This window comes from Zophobas morio, unplaced genomic scaffold (genome assembly GCF_036711695.1).
Source record: "Zophobas morio isolate AGI-343-1 ecotype UQ-CSIRO unplaced genomic scaffold, CSIRO_AGI_Zmor_V1 ptg000016l, whole genome shotgun sequence".
NCBI lineage: Eukaryota > Metazoa > Arthropoda > Insecta > Coleoptera > Tenebrionidae > Zophobas > Zophobas morio.
Window position 1 is genome coordinate 3628689 of NW_026972121.1, and position 26520 is coordinate 3655208.

At 33.4% G+C, this 26520-nt stretch overlaps 4 protein-coding genes across 4 annotated transcripts; 2 read left to right on the forward strand and 2 right to left on the reverse strand.

Moving 5' to 3' along the window:
- Nucleotides 1-1878: 1878 nt before the first annotated feature.
- Nucleotides 1879-2669, reverse strand: LOC135129765 (venom protease-like). Its single transcript, XM_064057015.1, has 2 exons — nucleotides 2106-2669; nucleotides 1879-2034 (listed from the first exon to the last, which is right to left on the reverse strand). Exons 1-2 carry the CDS (start codon nucleotides 2547-2549, stop codon nucleotides 1879-1881), a joined length of 600 nt encoding a protein of 199 aa, XP_063913085.1. The 5' UTR covers nucleotides 2550-2669.
- On the forward strand, nucleotides 2668-9325 carry LOC135129369 (inositol polyphosphate 1-phosphatase-like). Its single transcript, XM_064056519.1, has 2 exons — nucleotides 2668-2788; nucleotides 8601-9325. Exons 1-2 carry the CDS (start codon nucleotides 2745-2747, stop codon nucleotides 9013-9015), a joined length of 459 nt encoding a protein of 152 aa, XP_063912589.1. The 5' UTR covers nucleotides 2668-2744; the 3' UTR covers nucleotides 9016-9325.
- Nucleotides 9017-10498, reverse strand: LOC135129368 (venom protease-like). The gene is made up of 6 exons (XM_064056518.1): nucleotides 10209-10498; nucleotides 10104-10163; nucleotides 9959-10056; nucleotides 9797-9906; nucleotides 9319-9745; nucleotides 9017-9247 (listed from the first exon to the last, which is right to left on the reverse strand). Exons 1-6 carry the CDS (start codon nucleotides 10474-10476, stop codon nucleotides 9092-9094), a joined length of 1119 nt encoding a protein of 372 aa, XP_063912588.1. The 5' UTR covers nucleotides 10477-10498; the 3' UTR covers nucleotides 9017-9091.
- A 7204-nt stretch (nucleotides 10499-17702) lies between these two features.
- On the forward strand, nucleotides 17703-19569 carry LOC135129766 (fatty acyl-CoA reductase 1-like). The gene is made up of 8 exons (XM_064057016.1): nucleotides 17703-17897; nucleotides 17948-18187; nucleotides 18246-18391; nucleotides 18457-18566; nucleotides 18617-18859; nucleotides 18912-19089; nucleotides 19139-19406; nucleotides 19486-19569. The coding sequence occupies exons 1-8, from the start codon at nucleotides 17703-17705 to the stop codon at nucleotides 19567-19569; spliced, it is 1464 nt and encodes a 487-aa protein (XP_063913086.1).
- Nucleotides 19570-26520: the final 6951 nt, after the last annotated feature.

Here is a 26520-nt window from a genome sequence, read left to right on the forward strand (position 1 = left end):
TAAAGTAATGGCAATAGGTAAGCAAACAAAACAAATAAACATAAGTATAAATGGAAGGAAGCTAGAACAAGTAAAACATTTCAACTATTTGGGGGTAACAATAGACGATACAGGGAGACAAGAGGCAGATATTACAGAAAGAATCGAAAAATGTAACAAACTATACTACGCAATCAATAACACATTCATAAACAAAAGGGAAATAAGCCAGAAAACGAAAATGAGTGTATATAAAACGATATACCTACCTACTTTAACGTATGGATGCGAGACGTGGGTTTTATCACAAAAAATGAAAAGCAGACTAGAAGCGAACGAAATGAAATATCTAAGACGAGTCATAGGAGTAACGTTAAGAGATCATATAAGAAGTAGCCAAATAAGAGAACAATTACAAAGCAAAAAACTGATGGACGCAATAGAAAACAAACAATTAAGTTGGTGGGGACATGTACAGAGAATGAATGCAGATAGAGCCGCTAAACAAGTATGGCAAGCAAAAGTTCAAGGAAGAAGAAGCAGAGGAAGACCCCAAGAGACATGGAACAACACAATACAAAAAAGTCTACGCAAGAGAGGGAAAACATGGATAGAAGCGAAAGAAATGGCAAGAAATAAGAAAGAGTGGGGTAAATTTGTGCACGGGGAAGAGTGGAATACTTAATAATATTAATTTAATTACAATGTATTTATTTAGTTTGTAACCCTACACCGAAAGGTAGATGGGAGTTGATTATATATATATATATATTATGATTTTGATATTTCGGTTTTTCAATTTTTCGATATCTGAATTTTTAAAATCTTTAAATTTTAGATTTTTCAATTTTTAATGTTTCAATCTCTCGATCCAAAACCGAGGGTAAGATTTTTCAGTTTTTGAATTTTTCGTTTTCAAAAATTTTTGAGTTTTCGATTTTTTCAGTTTTATAATCATTTAATTTTTTCATCTTTAAAATTTTTTATTTTTCGACTTTCCACTTTCTCAATTTTTCAATTTTTCGATTCTTCACAGTTTCTTGATTTTTTTTAAATTTTCGATTTTTAAATTTTCCTATTCTTAAATTTTTCGCGATTTTAGACTTATCCGTTCTCAACTGTACGATTTTTTGACTATTCGACTTTTAGGTTTTTTGATTTTTCCCAATTCTCGATTTCTGCATTTTTCAGTTTTTCAATCCTTCAACTTTGCGATTTATCGATTTATCAATTTTCCGATGTCAGTTTTGGGCTTTTTCAACATTTTCTATTTTTAAATTTTTTGATTTTTTGATATTTCGATTTTTCAGTTTTTACTTTTCAAATCTTTAAATTTGAAATTTTTCAATTTTTTAAAGTTTAACTTTTTTTAATGATATATTTTTCGATTGTTAAAGTTGCTAATTATCAGATGTTTCAATTTTTTGACTTTTCGATTTTATATTATTTTGATTCCTCGATTTTTCTGTTTTTCCACTTCTCGACTTTGCGATTTCTAGGTTTTTTGGTTTATCGATCTTCTAATCCCCGAGATTCTTTCAAACTACTTCAAAAAATCCCTATAGATCTAAAAAATCTTGACCGTCATCACCGGCTTCGCCGACGCTTACGTCCTCACCAAAGACTCGACCTTCAAATGGGACACCTGCGGCCCGCAGGCCATCCTCCGGTCACTCGACGGCGACATCGTGGTCTACGCTTCCGCGCTCGACAAAGACCCGGTCAGCGTGACCTACGGAATCGACACCACTTGCAACACCGGAGGGATCATCGCATACAAGGACGAAGGGGTGTTGAAGGATATCATCAAGTGTCTGACGTAAATCATTTATTGTTGTTTACCCTGACCTCACGTATATGAATTTGTATAAATAAGCGAAAATGTTGAGAGTGCAGGCTTTAAGACCAAACTATTCCCTCGACCCATGGGACGTAGTAGGACACTCTGGTGTACACTGCGGGGCTGTTGACGACACCGCAAGCCTTCCCGAAGGATGTGATCCCTACCAAGTACAAAGCGTCATCCCGGATTTGGAGAGGCCAGCCGGAATCACCCTGTAATGGTTTGGTGTATGGTTAGATGGTTGATCGATGTATCCAGTTACCAATAAATGAGCAGTTGTTACCTGACAAGTGTCCTTCTCTTCCTGGCGACTCCCGGCGCAAATTTGCGTATCGTCGACGATCCCTCTGGAGAGACTCTCCAAAGCGACGTCGTCGTAGTTCCTTTGACACACCTCATTAGGAAAGTACTCCAAGTCTACTTTCATTAAAATATCGCTTTGGGAGCCTCCGAGTTCCGTCCTGCCCCACCCAGTAGCAATGAAATTGGCATTAGGCAAATTCCTGTTCACTTGGAGACAAATCGGGGCAATATAATCGCTAAATTGCACCTGTCGATCCAATTTCAAAAGTGCTATGTCGTTGTACTGAGATGGCGGGTGGTAATTCGGGTGCACGTACTTCCCCGATATGCCAAAATCTTGAGGGTTAGCATCATCAGACACACTTTGCAGATCTAATTCACCTAAGCGTACCCGAATTAGATCACCTCTACAAAAAAAAAACATCCACAATGGTTCAAGTACTTAATAGAACTTACAAGTTCGAGGTTACTAGACAATGAGCTGCTGTTAAGACAAACTGGTCACTAATTAAACTACCACCACACAACCAGTCGATCTTTTCGGGTATTCCATAGCCAAGGATTGCCTGAAATAATAGTAGAACAATTATTATCCAAATCACCAGAGTGGGTACCAACCATGTGTGGAAATTCTTTCCCAAGTGACGCAGTACCACCAAACACGTAAGTAATAATGGAAGCCCTCTTCTTCACCCTGTGTTTGTATTCTTCACACTCTGAAAAACCAACCTGTAGTGTTTCCCGGAACCTAGGTAGTACTTACTAGCTTCTGCGCTATTCGCCACAGACATCTTCGTCGTAACTTCTGTAATCGGAACTGGAACTACAACACTTTTAGAATTTCGTTACAACTCCCCACCAAGCTTACGTATCGTTTTTGACTTTTCAGCTTTTCGATTATTTCTCAATTTTTCAATTTTTCTATTCATAAATTTTTCGATTTTCGACTTCTCATTTAAAATTTTTCGACTTTTAGAATTTTTGATTTTTTCGTTTCTTGATTCCTATTTTGATTTTTCGGTTTTTAAATTTTTTGATTTTTTAATTTTTCAATTTTTAAAATTTTCAGTTTTCGACTTAATCATTTTTCCATTTTTCAATTTTTCGATTCTTCAAGTTCTTCATTTTTATTTTAACTTTCGATTTCTCGAATTTTTCGAGTTTTCAATTTTTCTAATACATATTTCTGTTTCAAGATTTTTCAATTTATGGCGTTTCTAAATTTTTGATTTTCCAATTTTTTGACTTTCCGACATTTAAATATTTTGATTTTCCCATTTCTCGACTTACCGAGTGTTCAATTGACTATTCAGCTTTTCGATTATATCTCAATTTTTCAGTTTTTCTATTCTTAAATTTTTCGATTTTAGACTTCTCATTTTAAATTTTTCGGGTTTTCATTTGTAGGATTTTTTGACGTTTCGACTTTTAGAATTTTTTATCTTCTCGTTTCTTGATTCCTTAATTTTTCAGTTTTTCAATTTTTATATTTTTAAAATTTTTGCTTTTTCAATTTTACAATTTTTCGGTTTTTAAATTTTTTGATTTTTTAATTTTTCGATTTTTAAAATTTTCAATTTTTAGACTTTCTGATTTTTCAATTTTTCAATTTTTCGATTCTTCAAGTTCTTCATTTTTTTTAATTTTCGATTTCTCGAATTTTTCAATTTCTCAATTTTCTATTACATATTTCCGTTTTACGATTTTTCAATTTATGGCGTTTCTAAATTTTTGATTTCCCGATTAATCGATGTTTTTATTTTTCGACTTTTCGGTTGCTTGACAGCTAGATTTTCAGTTTTCCAATTTTTAAAATGTTTGGTTTTTCAATTTTTATATTTTTTGGTTTTTGAATTTTCCGGAAAAACAGAAATTTGCGATTTTTCAATATTTTAATTTTTGGCGTTTTTAAATTTTTCACTTCCAGATTGATTGAATTTTCGATTTTTTGGCTTTTTGACTTTTAGATTTTTTTATTTTTCTATTTCTGGACTTTTCGATTTATCGACACTTCGATTGTTCAACGTCTCGATTTCTCGATTTTTCAGCTTTTCAATTCTTCAATCTTTCGATTTTTCAGGTTTTTGAATTTTTATTTTTCGTTTTTCGATTTCCCAATTTTTTATTTTTCGATTTCTCATTTTTCAGATATTTCCGTTTTACGATTTTTCACTTTATAGCGTTTCTAAATTTTTGATTTTCCCATTTTTCGATTTCTCGATTTTTCAGTTTTTCAATTCTTCAATTTTACGATTAAGCAATTTATAAATTTTCCAATATTTCAATTTTGGAATTTTTCAATATTTCCATTGTTTGATGTTTTGACTTCTCGATTTTTCAAATTTTCGATTTTTTAAATATATGATATGATTTTTCTATTTTTCAGTTTTTCAATTTTTCAATTTTCCGATATTTCCGTTTTACGATTTTTCAATTAATAATAATAATAATAATAATATTTAATAATTATAGCGTTTCTAAATCCTTGATTTCCCGATTAATCGATTTTTTGACGTTTCGACTTTTCGATTGCTCGACGGCTCGATTTCTCGATTTTTCAATTTTTCTATTCTTAAATAGTTATTTGGATTTTTGACTTATCGGCTTTAGAATTTTCGAGTTTTTAATTACAACATTTTATGACTTTTCGACTTTTATTAGATACTTTGATTTTCCCATTTTTCGATTTCTTGATTTTTCAGTTTTTCAATTTTTCGATTTGTCGATCTATTAATTTTCCGATATTTTAGTTTTGGGATTTTTTAATATTTTGATTTTTCAATTTTGCGATTTTTTGATACTTTGATTTCTCGATTTTTCAATTTTTCGATTTTTTAAATACTTATTATGATTTTGGTATTTCGATTTTTCAATGTTTCGATATTTGAATTTTTCGAATCTTTAAATTTTAGATTTTTCAATTTTTAATGGCTTCAATTTCTCGATCCAAAAACCTAGGGTAAGATTTTTCAGTTTTTTAATTTTTCGTTTCCAGAAATTTTTGAGTTTTCGATTTTTTCGGTTTTTTATTCATTTAATTTTTCCATTTTTAATTTTTTTTATTTTTCGATTTTCCGCTTTCTCAATTTTTCAATTTTTCGATTCTTCACAGTTTCTTGATTTTTTTAAATTTTCGATTTCTTAATTTTTCATTTTTCGCTTTCTCAATTTTTCGATTTATGGGGTTTTTCAATTATGATTTCCCGATTAATCGGTTTTTCGATTTTTCAATTTTCCTATTCTTAAATTTTTCGCGATTTTCGACTTATTGGTTTTTCAATTTTTCGATTTGTCGATATATCAATTTTCCAATATTTTAGTTTTGGGATTTTTTAATATTTAGATTTTTTAATTTTTCGATTTTTTGATACTTTGATTTCTCCATTTTTCGATTTTTCGATTTTTTAAATACCTATTATGATTTTGATATTTCGATTTTTCAATTTTTCGATATTTGAATTTTTAAAATCTTTAAATTTTAGATTTTTCAATTTTTAATGTTTCAATTTCTCGATCCAAAACCGAGGGTAAGATTTTTCAGTTTTTGAATTTTTCGTTTTCAAAAATTTTTGAGTTTTCGATTTTTGCGGTTTTATAATCATTTAATTTTTTCATCATTAAAATTTTTTATTTTTCGACTTTCCGCTTTCTCAATTTTTCAATTTTTCGATTCTTCACAGTTTCTTGATTTTTTTTAAATTTTCGATTTCTTGATTTTTCATTTTTCGCTTTCTCAATTTTTCGATTTATGGCGTTTTTCAATTTTTGATTTCCCGATTAATCGGTTTTTCGATTTTTCAGTTTTCCTATTCTTAAATTTTTCGCGATTTTCGACTTATTGGTTTTTCAATTTTTCGATTAGTCGATATATCAATTTTCCAATATTTTAGTTTTGGGATTTTTTAATATTTTGATTTTTTAATTTTTCGATTTTTTGATACTTTGATTTCTCGATTTTTCAATTTTTCGATTTTTTAAATACCTATTATGATTTTGATATTTCGATTTTTCAATTTTTCGATATTTGAATTTTTAAAATCTTTAAATTTTAGATTTTTCAATTTTTAATGTTTCAATTTCTCGATCCAAAACCGAGGGTAAGATTTTTCAGTTTTTGAACTTTTCGTTTTCAAAAATTTTTGTGTTTTCGATTTTTTCGGTTTTTTATTCATTTAATTTTTCCATTTTTAAATTTTTTTATTTTTCGATTTTCCGCTTTCTCAATTTTTCAATTTTTGGATTCTTCAGTTCCTTGATTTTTTTAAATTTTCGATTTTTTCATTTTTCATTTTTCGCTTTCTCAATTTTTCGATTTATGGCGTTTTTCAATTTTTGATTTCCCGATTAATCGGTTTTTCGATTTTTCAATTTTCCTATTCTTAAATTTTTCGCGATTTTCGACTTATTGGTTTTTCAATTTTTCGATTTGTCGATCTATCAATTTTCCAAAATTTTAGTTTTGGGATTTTTTAATATTTTGATTTTTTAATTTTTCGATTTTTTGATACTTTGATTTCTCGATTTTTCAATTTTTCGATTTTTTAAATACCTATTATGATTTTGATATTTCGATTTTTTAATTTTTCGATATTTGAATTTTTAAAATCTTTAAATTTTAAATTTTTCAATTTTTAATGTTTCAATTTCTCGAACCAAAACCGAGGGTAAGATTTTTCAATTTTTGAATTTTTCGTTTTCAAAAATTTTTGAGTTTTCGATTTTTGCGGTTTTATAATCATTTAATTTTTTCATCTTTAAAATTTTTTATTTTTCGACTTTCCGCTTTCTCAATTTTTCAATTTTTCGATTCTTCACAGTTTCTTGATTTTTTTTTAATTTTCGATTTCTTGATTTTTCATTTTTCGCTTTCTCAATTTTTCGATTTATGGCGTTTTTCAATTATGATTTCCCGATTAATCGGTTTTTCGATTTTTCAATTTTCCTATTCTTAAATTTTTCGCGATTTTCGACTTATTGGTTTTTCAATTTTTCGATTTGTCGATATATCAATTTTCCAATATTTTAGTTTTGGGATTTTTTAATATTTTGATTTTTTAATTTTTCGATTTTTTGATACTTTGATTTCTCGATTTTTCAATTTTTCGATTTTTTAAATACCTATTATGATTTTGATATTTCGATTTTTCAATTTTTCGATATTTGAATTTTTAAAATCTTTAAATTTTAGATTTTTCAATTTTTAATGGCTTCAATTCCTCGACCCAAAACCGAGGGTAAGATTTTTCAGTTTTTGAATTTTTCGTTTTCAAAAATTTTTGAGTTTTCGATTTTTGCGGTTTTATAATCATTTAATTTTTTTATCTTTAAAATTTTTTATTTTCCGACTTTCCGCTTTCTCAATTTTTCAATTTTTCGATTCTTCACAGTTTCTTGATTTTTTTTAAATTTTCGATTTCTCGATTTTTCATTCTTCGATTTATCAATTTTCCTATTCTTAAATTTTTCGCGATTTTCGACTTATCGGTTTTCAACTGTACGATTATTTTTTGGCCATTCGACTTTTAGGTTTTTTGATTTTCCCAATTCTCGATTTCTCGATTTTTCGGTTTTTCAATCCTTCAACGATGTCAGTTTTGGGATTTTTCAACATTTTCTGTTTTAAATTTTTTGATTTTTTGATATTTCGATTTTTCAGTTTTTACGTTTCAAATCTTTAAATTTGAAATTTTTCAATTTTTTAAAGTTTAACTTTTTTTAATGATATATTTTTCGATTGTTAAAGTTGCTAATTTTCAGATTTTTCAATTTTTTGATTTTTCGATTTTATATTATTTTGATTTCTCGATTTTCCTGTTTTTACACTTCTCGACATTGCGATTTCTAGGTTTTTCGGTTTATCGATCTTCTAATGCCCGAAATTCCTTCAAACTACTTCAAAAACCAGCGACAAGGGATTTCCAATTAAAGTCCCTATAGATCTAGGGACTTTATCTCCAACTATCGCTGATCAGAAATGACTGAGTGTTGGCAAACCTGGATTTTTAGCTGAAATTGGTATCATGACGTTTTCTATAATTTCCGGTTGTCAGCTGTCAAAATTAACAGATAATTGACATTATTAAATTTGCAAAGTGTATCCAAAACATAACCTAAATTTATCGCATGTCATAAATATTCTAGAAAATACAGACCAGACCTAACCTGACCTGACCTGACCTAACCTGTCTTTATTTCCCCCACAGAACTCTCTATAGTCCTCTTGAGCTCACGTTAACATCAATTTTTTGACCCTCTATCATATCCAGTTCCAGAATACCTCAAACTTTTTTAAACACATATTTCTCTGGAATTATTCTTTTCTCGACCATAACTTCCTCGATTTTCCCGCTTCCATGGCCACCTGTTTTTAACTGTAAGGACCAAAACCCTTTCGACTGTTCTTGCCCTTGACCCTTGTGACCGACCGCTCATTCCCGAGAAAAGATCCATATCTAATCCTCCGACCTTTTTCCAGATGGTTTGGCAGATGCTACTGGGGCCACCCCAGCGAGACCAGCCTCCCCCCCATCTCGCCCCTCCCCGGCACGATCTGTGTCAGCAGCAGCGAGGACCCCACCGTGGTCAAAAAACTCAAAGAAACCGGCTACCACATAACCGAAGCCTCCGGCGCCGGCTACAAAATCCTGACCGTCATCACCGGCTTCGCCGACGCTTACGTCCTCACCAAAGACTCGACCTTCAAATGGGACACCTGCGGCCCGCAGGCCATCCTCCGGTCGCTCGACGGCGACATCGTGGTCTACGCTTCCGCGCTCGACAAAGACCCGGTCAGCGTGACCTACGGAATCGACACCACTTGCAACACCGGAGGGATCATCGCATACAAGGACGAAGGGGTGTTGAAGGATATCATCAAGTGTCTGACGTAAATCATTTATTGTTGTTTACCCTGACCTCACGTATATGAATTTGTATAAATAAGCGAAAATGTTGAGAGTGCAGGCTTTAAGACCAAACTATTCCCTCGACCCATGGGACGTAGTAGGACACTCTGGTGTACACTGCGGGGCTGTTGACGACACCGCAAGCCTTCCCGAAGGATGTGATCCCTACCAAGTACAAAGCGTCATCCCGGATTTGGAGAGGCCCGCCGGAATCACCCTGTAATGGTTGGGTGTATGGTTAGATGGTTGATCGATGTATCCAGTTACCAATAAATGAGCAGTTGTTACCTGACAAGTGTCCTTTTCTTCCTGGCGACTCCCGGCGCAAATTTGCGTATCGTCGACGATCCCTCTGGAGAGACTCTCCAAAGCGACGTCGTCGTAGTTCCTTTGACACACCTCATTAGGAAAGTACTCCAAATCTACTTTCATTAGAATATCGCTCTGGGACCCACCGAGTTCCGTCCTCCCCCACCCAGTAGCAATGAAATTGGCATTAGGCAAATTCCTGTTCACTTGGAGACAAATCGGGGCAATATAATCACTAAATTGCACCTGTCGATCCAATTTCAAAAGTGCTATGTCGTTGTACTGAGATGGCGGGTGGTAATTCGGGTGCACGTACTTCCCCGATATACCAAAATCTTGAGGGTTAGCATCATCAGACACACTTTGCAGATCTAATTCACCTAAGCGTACCCGAATTAGATCACCTCTACAAAAAAAAAAAACATCCACAATGGTTCAAGTACTTATTAGAACTTACAAGTTCGAGGTTACTAGACAGTGAGCTGCTGTTAAGACAAACTGGTCACTAATTAAACTACCACCACACAACCACTCGATCTTTTCGGGTATTCCATAGCCAAGGATTGCCTGAAATAATAGTACAACAATTATTATCAAAATCACCAGTGTGGGTACCAACCATGTGTGGAAATTCTTTCCCAAGGGACGCAGTACCACCAAACACGTAAGTAATAATGGAAGCCCTCTTCTTCACCCTGTGTTTGTATTCTTCACACTCTGAAAAACAAACCTATAGTGTTTCCTAGAACCTAAGTAGTACTTACTGGCTTCTGCGCTATTCGCCACAGACATCTTCGTAGTAACTTCTGGAATCGGAACTGGAACTACAACACTTTTAGAATTTCGTTAGAACTCTCCACCAAGCTTACGTATCGTTATAGGTTGTACTATAGGTGCCGAACTCGTCGGTACTATAGGGCTCGGGCTAGAATTCGGGGTCACTATTTTCTGCATCATGGGACAGCAAACCCTGTCCTCGCCGCACGTATCCTTAGAATAGGGACACAAATTCGACTCGATGCATCTTCCAGGATCATTTTCAGAAGTTCTACAGAAACCAGTACCAACTTGTTCTGATTTCGTTTTCGTAGGAGTGATAATTAAAGTGACGAGTACCAACCAAGCTGTAGGGACCATGATCAAACCGTACTATTGCAGGGGAAATTTGCGAGTGGAGAGTTTTGGGTGTACTGGGCGTAACATATCGACGGAAGCAAATATTTATAACGAGATGGAATATTGTGACGAAAATTATATTTAATTTGTATATCCGACGGTTTTGTTAATGTAGAATGAAATAATTTTATTGTGGCTGCTGAGAATAATACTTGTGTCCTCATTTGGAGATATGTGTCATCGGTGGTAATTGGAATGGGTCGGGGGGATCACGTTGGAACTTTTGTTTGGAGGATGCATGCGAAAACAAATTTGTTTTTGTTGTTGAAGGATGGGTTTTCCATTTAGTCATCGAATTCAGAAATAGATTAAATCTTGTGGGGAAGATTTTTTACCAATGCTTCTATTTTCTAATCGTTTTTATTGAGTATTTGAAAATGGTTATTACATGTTACATTGACCCACTTTTGTGAATAGTGATGATTATTGCAGGGTTATGATAATGCGTTGTTGAAAAATTGGCCTGAAGTGAATTAAGATATCAACTTTTGTCGTTTGTGAAGTTGATATCTTAAATAGTAATCACTCAGCACATTTCTAAATAACGTCATCAAAATTTTGGTGGGGATGGATACTGAGAAACTAAGAAAGTGTCATTTGTAAAGAGCCACTCCTAATTGTCGTTTGAAGCACCCAATTCCTTGGACTTTTCTAGATCTTGAAGTAGATTTACAAACCGGATATTTGAGAAACTAATATTTCGGTAGGTGTCATTTTTAAGCTAAACACAGCTTTTTCTTAACTTTAAAGGACCTAACTCCAAAATGGCACAAGAAGCGCCCGATTCTTTAAAGCTTTCTGATCTTGAAGCAAATTTACAGTACGGATACTCATTCTGTTTTGTACTGACAAAAAATCTAGAAAATTGAAAAAAATCCAAAAAAACCTAAAAGATCCAAATCTCAAAAGATACAAAAGAACTAAAAAATAAAAGCCAAGAAATCTGGGGAAAGCAGGAAGCCCAGGAAATCCAGAAAATCCGGAAAATTAAAAAAATACAGAAAATCAAAAAAAATCAGCAAATCCAGAAAAATCTAAACAATTCAAAGAAATTGAAGCATCCAAAGAACCCAAAGAATCGAAAGAATCCAAAGAATCCAAAGAATCCAAAAAATCAAAAATATCCAGAAAATCCAAAAAAGCAAAAATCCAAAAAATCCAGAAAACTCCAGGCAGTACAAAGGATCCAAAGGATCCAAAAAATCCTATAAATCCAAGAAATTTAAAAAATACAACGAATTCAAAAAATTCAAAAAATTCAAACAAATTCAAAAATTCCAGGAAAATCCAAAAATCAAAAGATCCAAAAAAATCTGAAAGATCCAAATCTCAAAAGATACAAAAGAACTAAAAAATAAAATCAAGAATTCCGGGGAAAGCAGGAAGCCCAGGAATTCAAAGAAATTCAAGAAATCCAAGAAATTCAAATACCAGAAAATCCGGAGCACCCAGAACGTCCAGAAAGTTCAGAAAATCCAGGAGGTACAAAAGATCCAGAAGATCCAGAAAATCCGGAAAATTAAAAAAACATAAAATCCAGAAAATCCAGGAAATCCAGAAAATCCAGAAAAATCTAGACAATCCAAGGAATCTAAAAAATCCAAAGAATCCAAAAAACCAAAGCATCCAAAGAATCCAAAGAATCCAAAGAATCCAATGAATCCAAAGAATCCAAAGAATTCAAAGAATCCAAAGAATCCAAAAATCCAAAGAATCCAAAGAATCCAAAGAAACCAAAGAATCCAGAAAATCCAGAGAATCCAGGGAATCCAGAGAATCCAGAGAATGCAAAGAATCTAAAGAATATAATAAATCCAAGAAATCCAAAGTATACAGACAGTACAAAGGATCGAAAGGATCCAAAAAATTCAATAAATCCAAAAAATTCAAAGAATTAAAAAAAATCCAAAAATCAACAACTCCAAAAAAACCTGAAAGATCCAAAACTCAAAAGATTCAAAACCTAAAAGATCTAAAAGATCCAGAACATCTAGAAAATCCAGGCAATCCAGGAAATTCAAGAAATCTGAAACAAATAAAATCCAAAAATTCCAGGGAAACCAGAAAATCCGGGAAATCCATGAAATTCAAGAAAATCAAAAAATGCAAGAAATTTAAGAAATCCAACAAACCCAGGAAATCCGAAGATCCAGAAAATCCAGGGTATCCAGAATATCAGGAAAATCCGGAGCATCCAGAAAATCCAGAAAAACCAAAAAAATCGGAAAATTCAGAAAAATCTAGACAATCCAAAGAATCTAGAGAATCCAAAAAACCCAAAGAATCCAAAGAATCCAAAAAACCAAAAAAATCCAGAAAATCCAAGAAATTCAAATACCAGAAAATCCGGAGCATTCATAACGTCCAGAAAGTTCAGAAAATCCAGGAGATCCAGAAGATCTAGAAAATCCGGAAAATTGGGAAAATAAAAAAAACAGAAAATCCAGAAAATCCAGAAAAATGTAGACAATCCAAAAAATCCAAAGAATCCAAAAAATATAATAAATCCAAGAAATCCAGAAAAATCCAGATCCTACAAAGGATCCAAAGGATCCAAAAAATCCAATAAATCCAATAAATCCAAAAAATTTAAAAAATTTAGAAAATTCAAAAAATCCAAAGAAGAAAAAATCCAAAAAATCTGAAAGATCTAAAACCCAAAAGATCTAAAAGATCCAGAAGATCCAGAAAATCAAGGCAATCTAGGAAATTCAAAAAATTAAAAAAAAATAAAATCCAAGAATTCCAGGAGAACCAGAAAATCCAGGAGATCCATGAAATTCAAGAAAATCAAGAAATGCAAGAAATCCAAGAAATCCAAAAGATCCAGAAAATCCGGAGCATCCAGAAAATCGAGAAAATGCAGAACTTCCAAAAAATTCGGAAAATCTAGAAAATCCAGAAAAAATCTAGACAATCCAAAGAATCTAAAGAATCCAAAAAACCCAAAGAATCCAAAGAATCCAAAGAATCCAAAGAATCCAAAGAATCCAAAGAATCCAAAGAATCCAAAGAATCCAAAGAATCCAAAGAATCCAAAGAATCCAAAGAATCCAAAGAATCCAAAGAATCCAAAGAATCCAAAGAATCCAAAGAATCCAAAGAATCCAAAGAATACAAAGAATCCAAAGAATCCAAAGAATCCAAAGAATCCAAAGAATCCAAAGAATCCAAAGAATCCAAAGAATCCAAAGAATCCAAAGAATACAAAGAATTCAAAAAATTCAAAAAATTCAAAAAAATTCAAAAATTTCAGAAAAATCCAAAGATCAAAAAATACAAAAAATCTGAAAGATCTAAAACCCAAAAAATCTAAAAGATCCAGAAGATCCAGAAAATCAAGGCAATTAGGGAATTCAAAAAATCTAAAAAAAAAAATAAAATCCAAGAATTCCAGGAGAACCAGAAAATCCAGGAGATCCATGAAATTCAAGAAAATCAAGAAATGCAAGAAATTTAAGAAATCCAAAAGATCCAGAAAATCCAGGGTTTCCGAAATATCCACAAAATCCGGAGCATCCAGAAAATCGAGAAAATCCAGAAAATCCAGAAAAAATTTAGACAATCCAAAGAATCTAAAGAATCCAAAAAACCCAAAGAATCCAAAGAATCCAAAGAATCCAAAGAATCCAAAGAATCCAAAGAATCCAAAGAATCCAAAGAATCCAAAGAATCCAAAGAATCCAAAGAATCCAAAGAATCCAAAGAATTCAAAAAATTCAAAAAAATTCAAAAATTTCAGAAAAATCCAAAGATCAAAAGATGAAAAAAACTCTAAAAGATCCAAATCTCAAAAGACACAAAAGAATTAAGAAATCAAGAATCAAGAATTCCAGGGAAAGCAAAAAGCCCAGAAATCAAAGAAATTCAAGAAATCCCAGAAAATCCGAAGCATCCAGAACGTCCAGACAGTTCAGAAAATCCAGAAGATCCAAAAGATCCAGAAGATCCAGAAAATCCGGAAAATGCGGAAAATTAAAAAAAAAACAGAAAATCCAGAAAATCCAGGAAATCCAGAAAATCCAGGAAATCCAGGAAATCTAAAAAGTTCGGAAAATCCAGAAAATCCAGAAAAATGTAGACAATCCAAAGCACCCAAAGAACCCAAAGAATATAACTGTTAACTAACCGTTTGTACTGTTGTGCAATAAACTTATCTATCTATAATAAATCCAAAAAATCCAAAATAACCAAAAAGTCCAAAAAATCCAGAAAATCCAAAAAAGCAAAAATCTAAAAAATCCAGAAAAATTCAGACAGTACAAAGGATCCAAAGGATACAAAAATTCCAATAAATCCAAAAAATTCAAAAATTCAAAAATCAAAAAATCCAAAAAAATCTGAAAGATCCATGAAATTCAAGAAAATCAAGAAATGCAAGTAATCCAAGAAATCCAAGAAATCGAAAAGATCCAGAAAATCCAGAAAATCCAGAGAATTCGGAAAATCCTGAAAATCCTGAAAATCTAGACAATCCAAAGAATCTAAATAATCCAAAGAATCCAAAGAATCCAAAGATTCCAAAGAGTCCAAAGAATCCAAAGAATCCAAAGTATCCAAAGAATCCAAAGAATCCAAAGCATCCAAAGAATCCAAAGCATCCAAAGAATTCAAAGAATCCAAAGAATTCAAGAAATCAAAAAAATCTAGAAACTCCAAAAAATACAAAAGAACTAAAATATAAAATTCGGAAAATCTGGAAAATTAAAAAAAAAAACAAAAAATTCAGGAAATCCAGGAAATCCAGAAAATCCGGGAAGTCCAGAAAATCCAAAAATTTCGGAAAATCCAGAAAATCCAGAAAAATCTAGACAATCCAAAGAATCCAGAGAATCCAATGAATCCAAAAAATCCAAAGAATATAATAAATCCGAGAAATCCAAAATATGTAAAAAACCCAAAAAATTCAGAAAATCCAAAAAAGCAAAAATCTAAAAAATGCAGAAAATCCAGAAAAATCCAGACAGTACAAAGGATACAAAAGATCTAAAAAATCCTATAAATCCAAAAAATTTAAAAAATTCAAAAAATTCAAAAAATACAAAATAATTCAAAAATTTCAGAAAAATCCAAAAATCAAAAGATCCAAAAAAATCTAAAAGATCCAAATTTCAAAAGATACAAAAGAACTAAAATATAAAATCCAAGAATTCCGGGGAAAGCAGGAAACCCAGAAAATCAAAGAAATTCAAGAAATCCAAGAAATTCAAATACCAGAACGTCCAGGAAGTTCAGAAAATTCAGAAGATCCAATAGATCCAGATGATCCAGAAAATCCAGAAAATCCGGAATATTAAAAGAACCCAGAAAATCAAAAAAATTCGGAAAATCTAGACAATCCAAAGAATCTAAAGAATCCGAAGAACCCAAAGAATCCAAAGAATTCGAAGAATCCAAAGAGTTCAAAGAATCTAAAGAATCCAAAGAATCCAAAGAATCCAAAAAATCCAAAGAATCCAAAGAATGCAAAGAATCCAAAGAATCCAAAGAATCCAAAGAATCCAAAATTCCAAAGAATCCAAAGAACCCAAAGAATCCAAAAATTCAAAGAATCCAAAGAATCCCAAGAATCCGAAGAATCCGAAGAATCCAAAGAATCCAAAGAATCGAAAAATCCAAAGAATCCAGAAAATCCAAAAAAGCAAAAATCTAAAAAATCCAGGAAATCAGAAAAATCCAGACAGTACAAAGGACCCAAAAAATCCAATAAATCCAAAAAATTTAAAATATTCAAAAAATTCAAAAGATTCAAAAAATCCAAAAATCAAGAAATCCAAAAAAATCTAAAAGATCTAAAACCCAAAAGATTCAAAACCCAAAAGATCTAAAAGATCCCGAAGATCCAGAAAATCCAGGCAATCCACGAAATTCAAGAAATCTAAAAAAAATAAAATCCAAGAAATCCAGGAAAACCAGACACGCCAGGAAATCCATGAAATTCAAGAAAATCAAAAAATGCAAGAAATCTTGGAATCCAAGAAATCCAAAAGATCCAGAAAGTCCAGGGTATTCAGAATATCCAGAAAATCCGGAGCACCCAGAAAATCCAAAAAATTGAGAAAATCCGATTTCTTGAAGCTTTCTCGATCTCAGAATGAATTTACAAAACGGACACTTGTTCCGTTTAATGCTGAGAAACAATATATAGAAAGATTTGATTTGTGAGCTAAAAAACATTTTTTTTCCTCAACTTTAAAGGACATAACTTCAAAAAGGCATAAGAAGCCGAATTGTCGCTTGAAGCACCCGATTCGCTGAAGTTTTCTGGATCTGGGAGTAATTTTACAGGCCGAATACTGATTCTGTTTGGTACTGACAAAATAATATAGATAGTGTCATTTGTGTGTTAAAAAACAGCTTTTTCTCAAATCTAAACAGCCACAACTACAAAACGACAAAAGATACCGAACTGTCGTTTAAAGCGTTCAATTCTTTGAAACCTTCTGGATCTTGGAGTGAATTTGCAGATCGGGTACTCGTTCCGATTAGTACTAATGAACAAATATATGAGAAGATGTGTTTTGTGAGATCGTTCTAAAAGAACCAAAATCTAAAAGATCCAAATGATCCAGAAGATCCACAAAAACCAAGAAATTCAATAAATCCAAGAAATCCAGAAAATTAGCCTAAAAACTAAAAAAAATCCTTTTTAGTTTTGAATTTTTAATTTTGATTAAATCCTCGATTATGGTTAAATACATTACTCAAATTGACGTCTTTTTACTTACGTTTTAGACATTTGCATATAATAGGTAGCAACGTTCCTCAAATATAAGAATGCATACGTGCTCCCTATTTCGTCAGGTGTTAGCTAATAGTCAGAATGTTACAAATATTTTTTGTTATAGCTACCAATCAAAATTTAAATACATTGGAAAACTGTACCGTCATGCCATTGCTCAGTAAATATCTCATAATTTTAAATAACAAGGAAAAAATTTTTATTACAAAGCGAAACAGCATGGAAACATACGAGAAATAATTTTCGAAAACTTAAAAAATCCGCATCGGTTAAAAAAAATAAATGCAACAATCAAATATTAGTCACTTTTACAAAACAAAAACAAAAAGAATCAGGGGCCAAACTATGTAAAAATATTGAAATATATTCCCGATTATACACACCTTCTCTATTTATAGACAACTCTATTACAAATTTGCTCTATCTTGTCTACTAGTAAGCCACGATGAGTAACAGTGAAATAAAACAATTTTTCAAAAACCAGACCATTTTCATAACGGGCGGAACCGGGTTTTTGGGCAAACTGATCATAGAAAAACTGTTGCGAGAATGCTGGGACTTGAAGAAAATCCTCGTACTAGTGCGCCCCAAAAAGGGTAAAACCCCACAAGAACGACTTAACGAAATTTTGGAACGTCCTGTAAGTACTATAACCGGTACCATCGTATGACTGTAGTGAAAATGTTGCAGTGTTTCCACCACATTAAAAACAAAAATGTTTGGGAAAAAATATGTTTGCTGGAAGGTGACTGTGACAAGCCCTTTCTAGGACTCACCGACAAAGACATTGAGGTTTTGAAAAATGAAACGACTTGTATTATCCATGCCGCGATTAGAGTTAAGTTTTATCAAAGTCTTAGGGAATTGAGTTGGCACGTTAGAGCGACTAGGGATCTTGTGGAGTTCGCTAAAGACATGAAAAATTTCAAGGTAAAAAAAATAAATGACATTTGAAAACTAATCTGTAAATGATATACTTTATTTGAAGGGTTTTGTTTACATTTCTTCACAAGGTGCGTGTTGCCTTCGCAACCATATTAAAGAAATAGTTTATCCTCCACCCATAAAACCAGAAACTTTGCTTAGTTTAGTAGAAACGTGTGACGACTCCGTTTTGGAAAAAATTACACCTGGGTGAGTAATTCGGGCGCCAGTTTTTTTAACTAGGAGTATATGTATTTCTTGTTTTTTTAATTTAGGCTCTTGCATGGGTGGTACGACTCGTACTGCTATATAAAATCCATCACAGAAGATTTAGTCAAAACTTCTGGTGACCTAATACCCACAACAATTATACGTCCATCAAATAGTAAGACGTCATCAGATTTCAAACGGTTCTTATTAAATCAAATGGTTTAGTTTCAAGTACGCTGCAGGAACCTATTGAAGGTTGGAACGACACAAGTCTTGCTGCTGTGAGTGTAATAAAAGGGATGTGCATGGGACTTGTACGAACTTTAAATGTGTATCCGGAAATCCCGGTACATACGGTCCCAGCAGACTATGTGGTAAATTTTACTCTGGCCGCAGCATGGAAAACTGCCCAAAATTCCTTCAACACAACCATGGTCTACAACTGTACCGGTGAAGGTCTAAGCTGTGGTAATAATTCCAAAGTGACAATTAATTTTTCCATGAGAACTTCCTCTTTTAGAAAAATTGTTGGAGTACCTGGAGACATTTTACTTCGAATTTCCTTCGATGAAATACCTATGGTTCGCCTCAGTCACTTTCAGACGAAGCAAATTTTGGCACCAGGTTTGGTTAACCTTTTACACATTCATCGTTTATGTTTTCGATTTCGTATTTTTGTGTACCGGCAACCCCACTAAGTAAGAGTGAAGTATTTTCTTCATAATCTATGTAATAATTTTCTTGCAGTTACGCTACGTTGTATAAAAATGCATATAGACAAATAGATGTCCTTACAAACTTTTGTAGGCGACGTGTACAATGTGACACTACAAATGTTCGCACTTTGTGGAAAAACATGTCCCAGGATGATAAAACCTTGTTTGAATTCCATACAGAAAAAATTTATACGTATGACGCCGTTAAAACGATGTTTTTGGGAATGAGGCTATATTTGTTGAACGACCCTATTGAAACAGTCCCCGCAGCCCGAAAACGTTTGAGAAAGTTATACATCGTACATTATTCCATTTTCGCCTTGTTTCTTTTCTTGATTTATCGTTTCTTTAGGTTTTTGTTGTATTTCGTTTTTACAGTATAGTCTAGTTACACTGGTCACTGCTTCCGAAGAACCGAAACCGGGTAAAAAACACAACAATGTAAAAAATCTTTGTTGCTAACACTGAAAACAAATATAAAACTTCTCAAAACAATACAATAAATACCCCCCCGCCCCTATTTCTTCTCAGGCGTGGTCGACCACGAAGTTTATCTCAAAAACAAATAAATAGTATTCTTTTTTTTATGTGTTCCTTATTGTCAGGACAAGGTTTGTATATAAGAAAATTTACAAAAAATAAGACAGGTAAAAAATCAAAAAATTATAAAAATTTTGTCTGGGAATCGCCACTTCGAATTAATTTCAATAGATGGCGTTCCTGACGGACCTGTCGTCTAACTGACGTGTCATACAGAACTATTTCTTCCGTGCAATTGTGAAAAGTATATTGCATTTCAAATCGTTCTTTGTTTTTTCGTAAAAAAAAACGTCGTTTATTTTAAGAAAAGTCTTGCTTAAAGTGAATTTAGTTACACATCGCGAAAGTTTTTTATTAATTTTGATCTGACATTTTTTACCTATATATATTCACTTTGTTGGTTTCGACAAAACTTCAACCTTTACCGTTATTCGAGGATTTAATTTGAAGTTTTCAATATTTTAAAATTCTCAAGACAAAATTTACAGATTTGATTGACGGTGAAAATAATTCTGTGTCGTTTTATGAAGTTCATTACAATGCCGAGAAGACGACAAGCTGACATAGGTCCACGAAGTCTGACGACATGGAGAATTCAGTCTCGGAACCAAAGAATGCACTGTTGCAAAATTAATACCCAAGCAAGTGCACCGTGAAAACAAAGCATTTGCACCACTGGAGCTAAATTGGCAAGACCCAAGTTAAGTTAGTAACACATAAAATATACAGTACAAAATACTTCAATTACAAAAGTTACAATATACAAATTTCTCCACGTTTGCCACCAAAAAGCGATGACTGTGCTCGCTCGTTGCTGTTGCCCAGCAAGAACCAAACAATACGAGGAGGTCTGGAGTGCGTCTTGCCATTAAAAGAGAGGACTAGGGTTTGATAGCATGGGTGAAGGACACCGTATTTTGTAAATTTGGACGCCGTACTTTAAAAATGATGAATACGGTATTTTGTGAATTATGAACGCAGTACTTTGTATATTCTAAAGCCGTACTTTATCAGTCCTGAATGCATGTTATTAACAACATATTAAAAAAAAACGGGCATTTTTGGAAAAATATCCACTTTCCTTCGTGTTCACAGCACTTAACACAAAACATTTTCGCTAATATTTATTAACAATACATTAGAAATTCGCGAACACGTGCTACTTTTAACCCAAAACGAAGCTCCAATGTTGCTGCTACCAGACCGGAATCAAAACTGAACAGAAAGGATCGAAAACGTGACCTTTATACAAGTAGCTCACGTGACATTGACGTCATCGTACGTCACGATGAGACTGCAAAAATTATTTTTCATATTTTAGCCGGGAAAATGCACATTTTCGGGGATAATTTAACAACGTTTAAACAAATTGATTTGTTTTTAATAATTTCGGGTTTGTAGGAAAACGAGTCTCGGTTTGATTATCATATATTGATGCTTATCATATTTAAACATTATAAATGATATTAATTATGTTTAAAATTTATTTATTTATATCGTGAAAATGTATAACTTTGATCAACCGATTTCAATCGTTTCGAAAATTTTCCCAAAATTTAAATATTGTCGAGTGAACGAATCACGGAATCCGATAAATTAAAACTGAAGTCGAACTTACCTTGTTTTCGGTCCTTTTCGGAAAAATATCCATTTTCGTTCGTGTTCACAGTACTAATACAACACATTTTCATAATGTTTATTAATAATAAATTAGAAATTCGTGAAAAAAGCCCTACTTTTAAGCCAAAACGGACTCTGATGTTGCTGCCACCAAACCGAAATCAAAACTAAACGCAGAGCACCGAAAAATGTGACCTTCTATCAGGTAGCTCACGTGACAGTGACGTCATCGTACGTCACGATGAGATTGCAAAAATTATTTTTCATATTTTCGCTCAGAAATTGTGCATGTTCGGGGTTAATTTAACAATGTTTAAACAAACTAACTTGTTTTTGCTAACCTCGTGTTCCTAGGAAAATGGTTTTCGGTTTAATTATCACATATTAATAGTTATCATATTTAAACATTATGAATTATATTAATTATGTCATTTCTGCAACTCTTGAGTTATTCTCTAAAATAAATTGACTGATCCATACGTTTTTTTGAGTCACTGTAAAAGCAAATCTGAAAAATATGAATGCAATGATAAATTTACAAAAATATACTGATGATATTTTGCACATTTTAGATAGGATTTATGCGGCAAAATCTTGAGATGACGTCATCAAGTTTTTGGGCTTGATAAACAGATATATTTTGGTTAAAAACGTACCATGTCAAACAGTAACTTCAAAACGTCTGCAATATTTCAAAATTCAGTTTTGCAATTCTTGATTCAATCAATAAAATAAACTGACTCAGTGATTTTTTTTTTGAGACACCCCCTATGAGCAAAACTAAAACATCTGCAAGATTTCAAAGCATTCGGTTTTGCAGATTCAAAATTAAATTGCAGGTGAAACGAAGTTCATGGGGTCAGCTAGTAATATTATAAATTTTAATCTAAAGTATCTGAAAAAGTTTATTTTCGGAGATAAAAAATCGACTGAGACGACAGATACATCTTAGAAAAAACTAGGCCCGCCCACCCGCCCCCTATTTTCCCAGACTATATGTCATTTGCCAAAATAAGACTTACGTTAGCACGTACTAGCCCCCACCCGCCCTTTATTTTCTCGGTAGTACTAGCTAAGATAAGTCTTATTTTGGCAAATGATATCCTCTGAGAAAATATGGGCAGGTGGGCGGGGCTAGCACTTGTTCAGATAAGACTGATTTTGGCAAACGCCATACTCTCTGACAAAAAAGGGATGGGTGGGCGGGGCTAGTACTTGCCAAGATAAGATTGATTTTGGTAAATGACTGAACCATTTTAAGAGTCAGCACAGGAATGATTTCGCTTACGCTCGGAAGTAAAAAAAATAGAAGTAGCTAGTTTTGAATAAATAAAGTGATCCCGTTGTGAATATACTGAGAGCAACAAAGACAGATAGCCATGGATTTTTGGAGATTTATCTTTTATAGAGGAGTCATTTTGTTAGATTACCGTGAATTTGAAAATGCAACAATCAAAGGCAAATCTTCGAAAATCCATGGCTGTCTTTGATCGTGTTTTTATTGCTTTCGCGGCACAATGTGTCCATAAATGATCCTGGTATCAAAGGTGGCTCTGGAATGTCTTTGTTGATTATTTTACCACAGTGAAGCTTTGGCAACCGAATATATGGACACGCTTTATAAAGTAAACTTGTTACCAACTAGTAAAAAAAATAGAGAACGTAGTTGGCTGTGAATAAAATGAAGTTACCTCAAAAACAAAAAAATAGTAATTAATATTTCATTACAAATGTTAAATAAAGAAACCTTTAAGATAATATTATAAATTTTAATCCAAATAATTTGAAAAAGTTTATTTTCGGAGATACTTAAAAAAGCGACTCAGACGACAGACGCATCGTAACAAATACTCGGCCCGCCCACCCGCCCCCTATTCTCCCAGAGGATATATCATTTGCCAAAATTAGTCTTATATTACCAAGCACTAGTCCCGCCCACCCACCCCCTATTTTCTCAGAGGATATGTTATTTGCCAAAATCAGTCCTATCTTACTAACTACTAGCCCCACCCACCCGCCCTTTATTTTCTCGGTAGTTCTTGCTAAGATAAGTCTTATTTTGGCAAATGACATATCCTCTGAGAAAATATGGGCGGGTGGGCGGGCCTAGCACTTGCTTTTATAAGACTGATTTTGGCAAACGCCATACCCTCTGAGGAAATAAAGGATTGGTGGGCGGGGCTAGTGCTTGTAAGGATAAGATTGATTTTGGTAAACGACTAAACCGTATTAAGAGTAATCACTGGAATTATTTCGCTTACGCTCGGGAAGTAAAAAAAGGTAGAAGTAGGTAGTTTTGAATAAATAAAGTGATCCCGTTGTGAATATACTGAGAGCTACAAAAACACGATCACAGACAGTCATGGATTTTTAGGGATTTATCTTTGATAGAAGAGTCATTTTGTCAGATTACCGTGAATTTGAAAATGCAACAATCAAAGACATATCTTCGAAAATCCATGGCTGTCTTTGATCGTGTTTTATTGCTTTCTCGGCACAACGTGTCCATAAATGATCTTGGTGTCAAAGGTGGCTCTGGAATGTTTTTGTTGATTATTTTATCACAGTGAAGCTTTGGCAACCGAATTTATGGATACGCTTTATAGAGTGAACTTGTTACCAACTATAAAACAAAATAAAGAACGTAGCTGGCTCTGAAAAAATGAAGTTATCTCAACAACAAATAAATAGTAATTCATTTTTTTATTACATACGTTAAACAAAGAAATCTATCCTTAAATATTAAATCCTTCAAAATAATATTATAAATTTTAATCAAAAATAATCTGAAAAAGTTTATTTTCGGAGATAAAAAATCGACTCAGTCGACAGACGCATCGCAACAAATACTAGGCCCGCCCACCCGCCCCCTATTTTCCCAGAGGATATGTCATTTGCCAAAATCAGTCTTATTTTACCAGGTACTAGCCCCGCCCGCCCACCCCCTACTTTCTCAGAGGATATGTCGTTTGCCAAAATAAGACTTACGGGAGCAAGTACTAGCCCCGCCCACCCGCCCTTTATTTTCTCGGTAGTACTTGCTCAGATACGTCTTATTTTGGCAAATGACATATCCTCTGAGAAAATATGGGCGGGTGGGCGGGGCTAGCACTTGCTTAGATAAGACTGATTTTGGCAGACGCCATACCCTCTGAGAAAACAGAGGGTGGGTGGGCGGGGCTACTACTTGCCAAGATAAGATTGATTTTGGTAAGTAACTAAACCATAATAAGAGTCATCACTGGAATGATGTTTCTTACGCTCGGGAAGTAAAAAAAATAGAAGTAGGTAGTTTTGAATAAATAAAGTGATCCCGTTGTGAATATACTGAGAGCAACAAAAACACGATCACAGACAGCCATGGATTTTTGGGGATTTATTTTTGATAGAAGAGTCATTTTGTCAGATTACAATGAATTTGAAAATGCAACAATCAAAGACATATCTTCGAAAATCCATGGCTGTCTTTGATCGTGTTTTTATTCATTTCTCAGCACAACGTGTGCATAAATGATCCTGGTATCAAAGGTGGCTCTGGAAAATCTTTGATTATTTTACCACAGTGAAGCTTTCTCAAACCGAATATATGGACACGCTTTATAAAGTAAACTTGTTACCAACTATAAAAACAATAGAGAATGTATGTAGTTGGTTGTGAAAAAAATGAAGTTATCTCAAAAACAAATAAATAGTAATTATTTTATTTATTACATACGTTAAACAAAGAAATCTATACTTAAATATTAAAACCTTCAAAATAATATTATAAATTTTAATCTAAATAATCTGAAAAAGTTTATTTTCGGAGATAAAAAATCGATTCAGACGATAGACGCATCGTAATAAATACAAGGCCCGCCCACCCGCCCCCTATTTTCCCAGAGGATGTCATTTGCCAAAATCAGTCTTATCTTACCAAGTACTAGCCCCGCCCACCCGCCCTTTATTTTCGCGGTAGTACTTGCTAAGATAAGTTTTATTTCGGCAAATGATATATCCTCTGAGAAAATATGGGCGGGTGGGCTAGGCTAGCACTTGCTCAGATAAGATTGATTTTGGCAAACGCCATACTCTCTGAAAAAATAGGGGCGGGTGGGCGGGGCTAGTACTTGCCAAGATAAGATTGATTTTGGTAAATGACTGAACCATTTTAAGAGTCATCACAGGAATGATTTCGCTTACGCTCGGAATTAAAAAAAAATAGAAGTAGTGATCCCGTTGTGAATATACTGAGAGCAACAAAAACAGGTAGCCATGGATTTTTGGTGATTTATCTTTGATAGAGGAGTCATTTTGTTAGATTACCGTGAATTTGAAAATTCAACAATCAAAGGCATATCTTCGAAAATTCATGGCTGTCTTTGATCGTATTTTTATTGATTTCTCAGCACAACGTGTCCATAAATGATCCTGGTATCAAAGGTGACTCTGGAATGTCTTTGTTGATTATTTTACCACAGTGAAGCTTTGGCAACCGAATATATGGACACGCTTTATAAAGTAAACTTGTTACCAACTAGTAAAAAAAATAGAGAACGTAGTTGGCTGTGAATAAAATGAAGTTACCTCAAAAACAAAAAAATAGTAATTAATATTTCATTACAAATGTTAAATAAAGAAACCTTTAAGATAATATTATAAATTTTAATCTAAATAATCTGAAAAAGTTTATTTTCGGAGATAAAAAAATCGACTCAGACGACAGACGCATCGTAACAAATACTAGGACCGCCCACCCGCCCTCTGTCTTCTCAGAGAATATGTCATTTGCCAAAATCAGTCTTGTCTTACCAAGTCCTAGCCCCGTCCACCCGCCCCCCCTTTTCTCATAGTATGCCATTTGCCAAAATAAGACTTACGTTAGCAAGTACTAGCCCTGCCCACTCACCCTTTATTTTCTCGGTAGTACTTGCTAAGATAAGTCTTATTTTGGCAAATGACATATCCTCTGAGAAAATATGGGCGGGTGGGCGGGGCTAGCACTTGCTAAGATAAGACTGATTTTGGCAGACGCCATACCCTCTGACAAAACAGAGGGTGGGTGGGCGGGGCTACTACTTGCCAAGATAAGATTGATTTTGGTAAGTGACTAAACCATATTAAGAGTCATCAATGGAATGATTTTTCTTACGCTCGGGAAGTAAAAAAATAGAAGTAGGTAGTTTTGAATAAATAAAGTGATCCCGTTGTGAATATACTGAGAGCAACCAAAACACGATCACAGACAGCCATGGATTTTTGGGGATTTATCTT

Bases quoted from the DNA above. Each gene is read 5' to 3' on its own strand.
- LOC135129765 (XM_064057015.1), bottom strand. From the start codon at position 2,549: ATGTTTTTTTTTTGTAGAGGTGATCTAATTCGGGTACGCTTAGGTGAA. The intron at 2,035-2,105 runs GTAACAACTGCT...AAACCATTACAG, and splicing joins AAGAGAAGGACACTTGTCAG to GGTGATTCCGGCTGGCCTCT.
- LOC135129369 (XM_064056519.1), top strand. From the start codon at position 2,745: ATGTGTGGAAATTCTTTCCCAAGTGACGCAGTACCACCAAACAC. The intron at 2,789-8,600 runs GTAAGTAATAAT...ACCTTTTTCCAG, and splicing joins GACGCAGTACCACCAAACAC to ATGGTTTGGCAGATGCTACT.
- LOC135129368 (XM_064056518.1), bottom strand. From the start codon at position 10,476: ATGGTCCCTACAGCTTGGTTGGTACTCGTCACTTTAATTATCACTCCT. The intron at 10,057-10,103 runs GTAAGTACTACT...TTTGTTTTTCAG, and splicing joins GGCGAATAGCGCAGAAGCCA to AGTGTGAAGAATACAAACAC. The intron at 9,746-9,796 runs GTAAGTTCTAAT...TTTTTTTTGTAG, and splicing joins TGTCTAGTAACCTCGAACTT to AGGTGATCTAATTCGGGTAC.
- LOC135129766 (XM_064057016.1), top strand. From the start codon at position 17,703: ATGAGTAACAGTGAAATAAAACAATTTTTCAAAAACCAGACCATTTTC. The intron at 18,188-18,245 runs GTAAAAAAAATA...CTTTATTTGAAG, and splicing joins AAGACATGAAAAATTTCAAG to GGTTTTGTTTACATTTCTTC. The intron at 18,392-18,456 runs GTGAGTAATTCG...TTTTTAATTTAG, and splicing joins TTGGAAAAAATTACACCTGG to GCTCTTGCATGGGTGGTACG.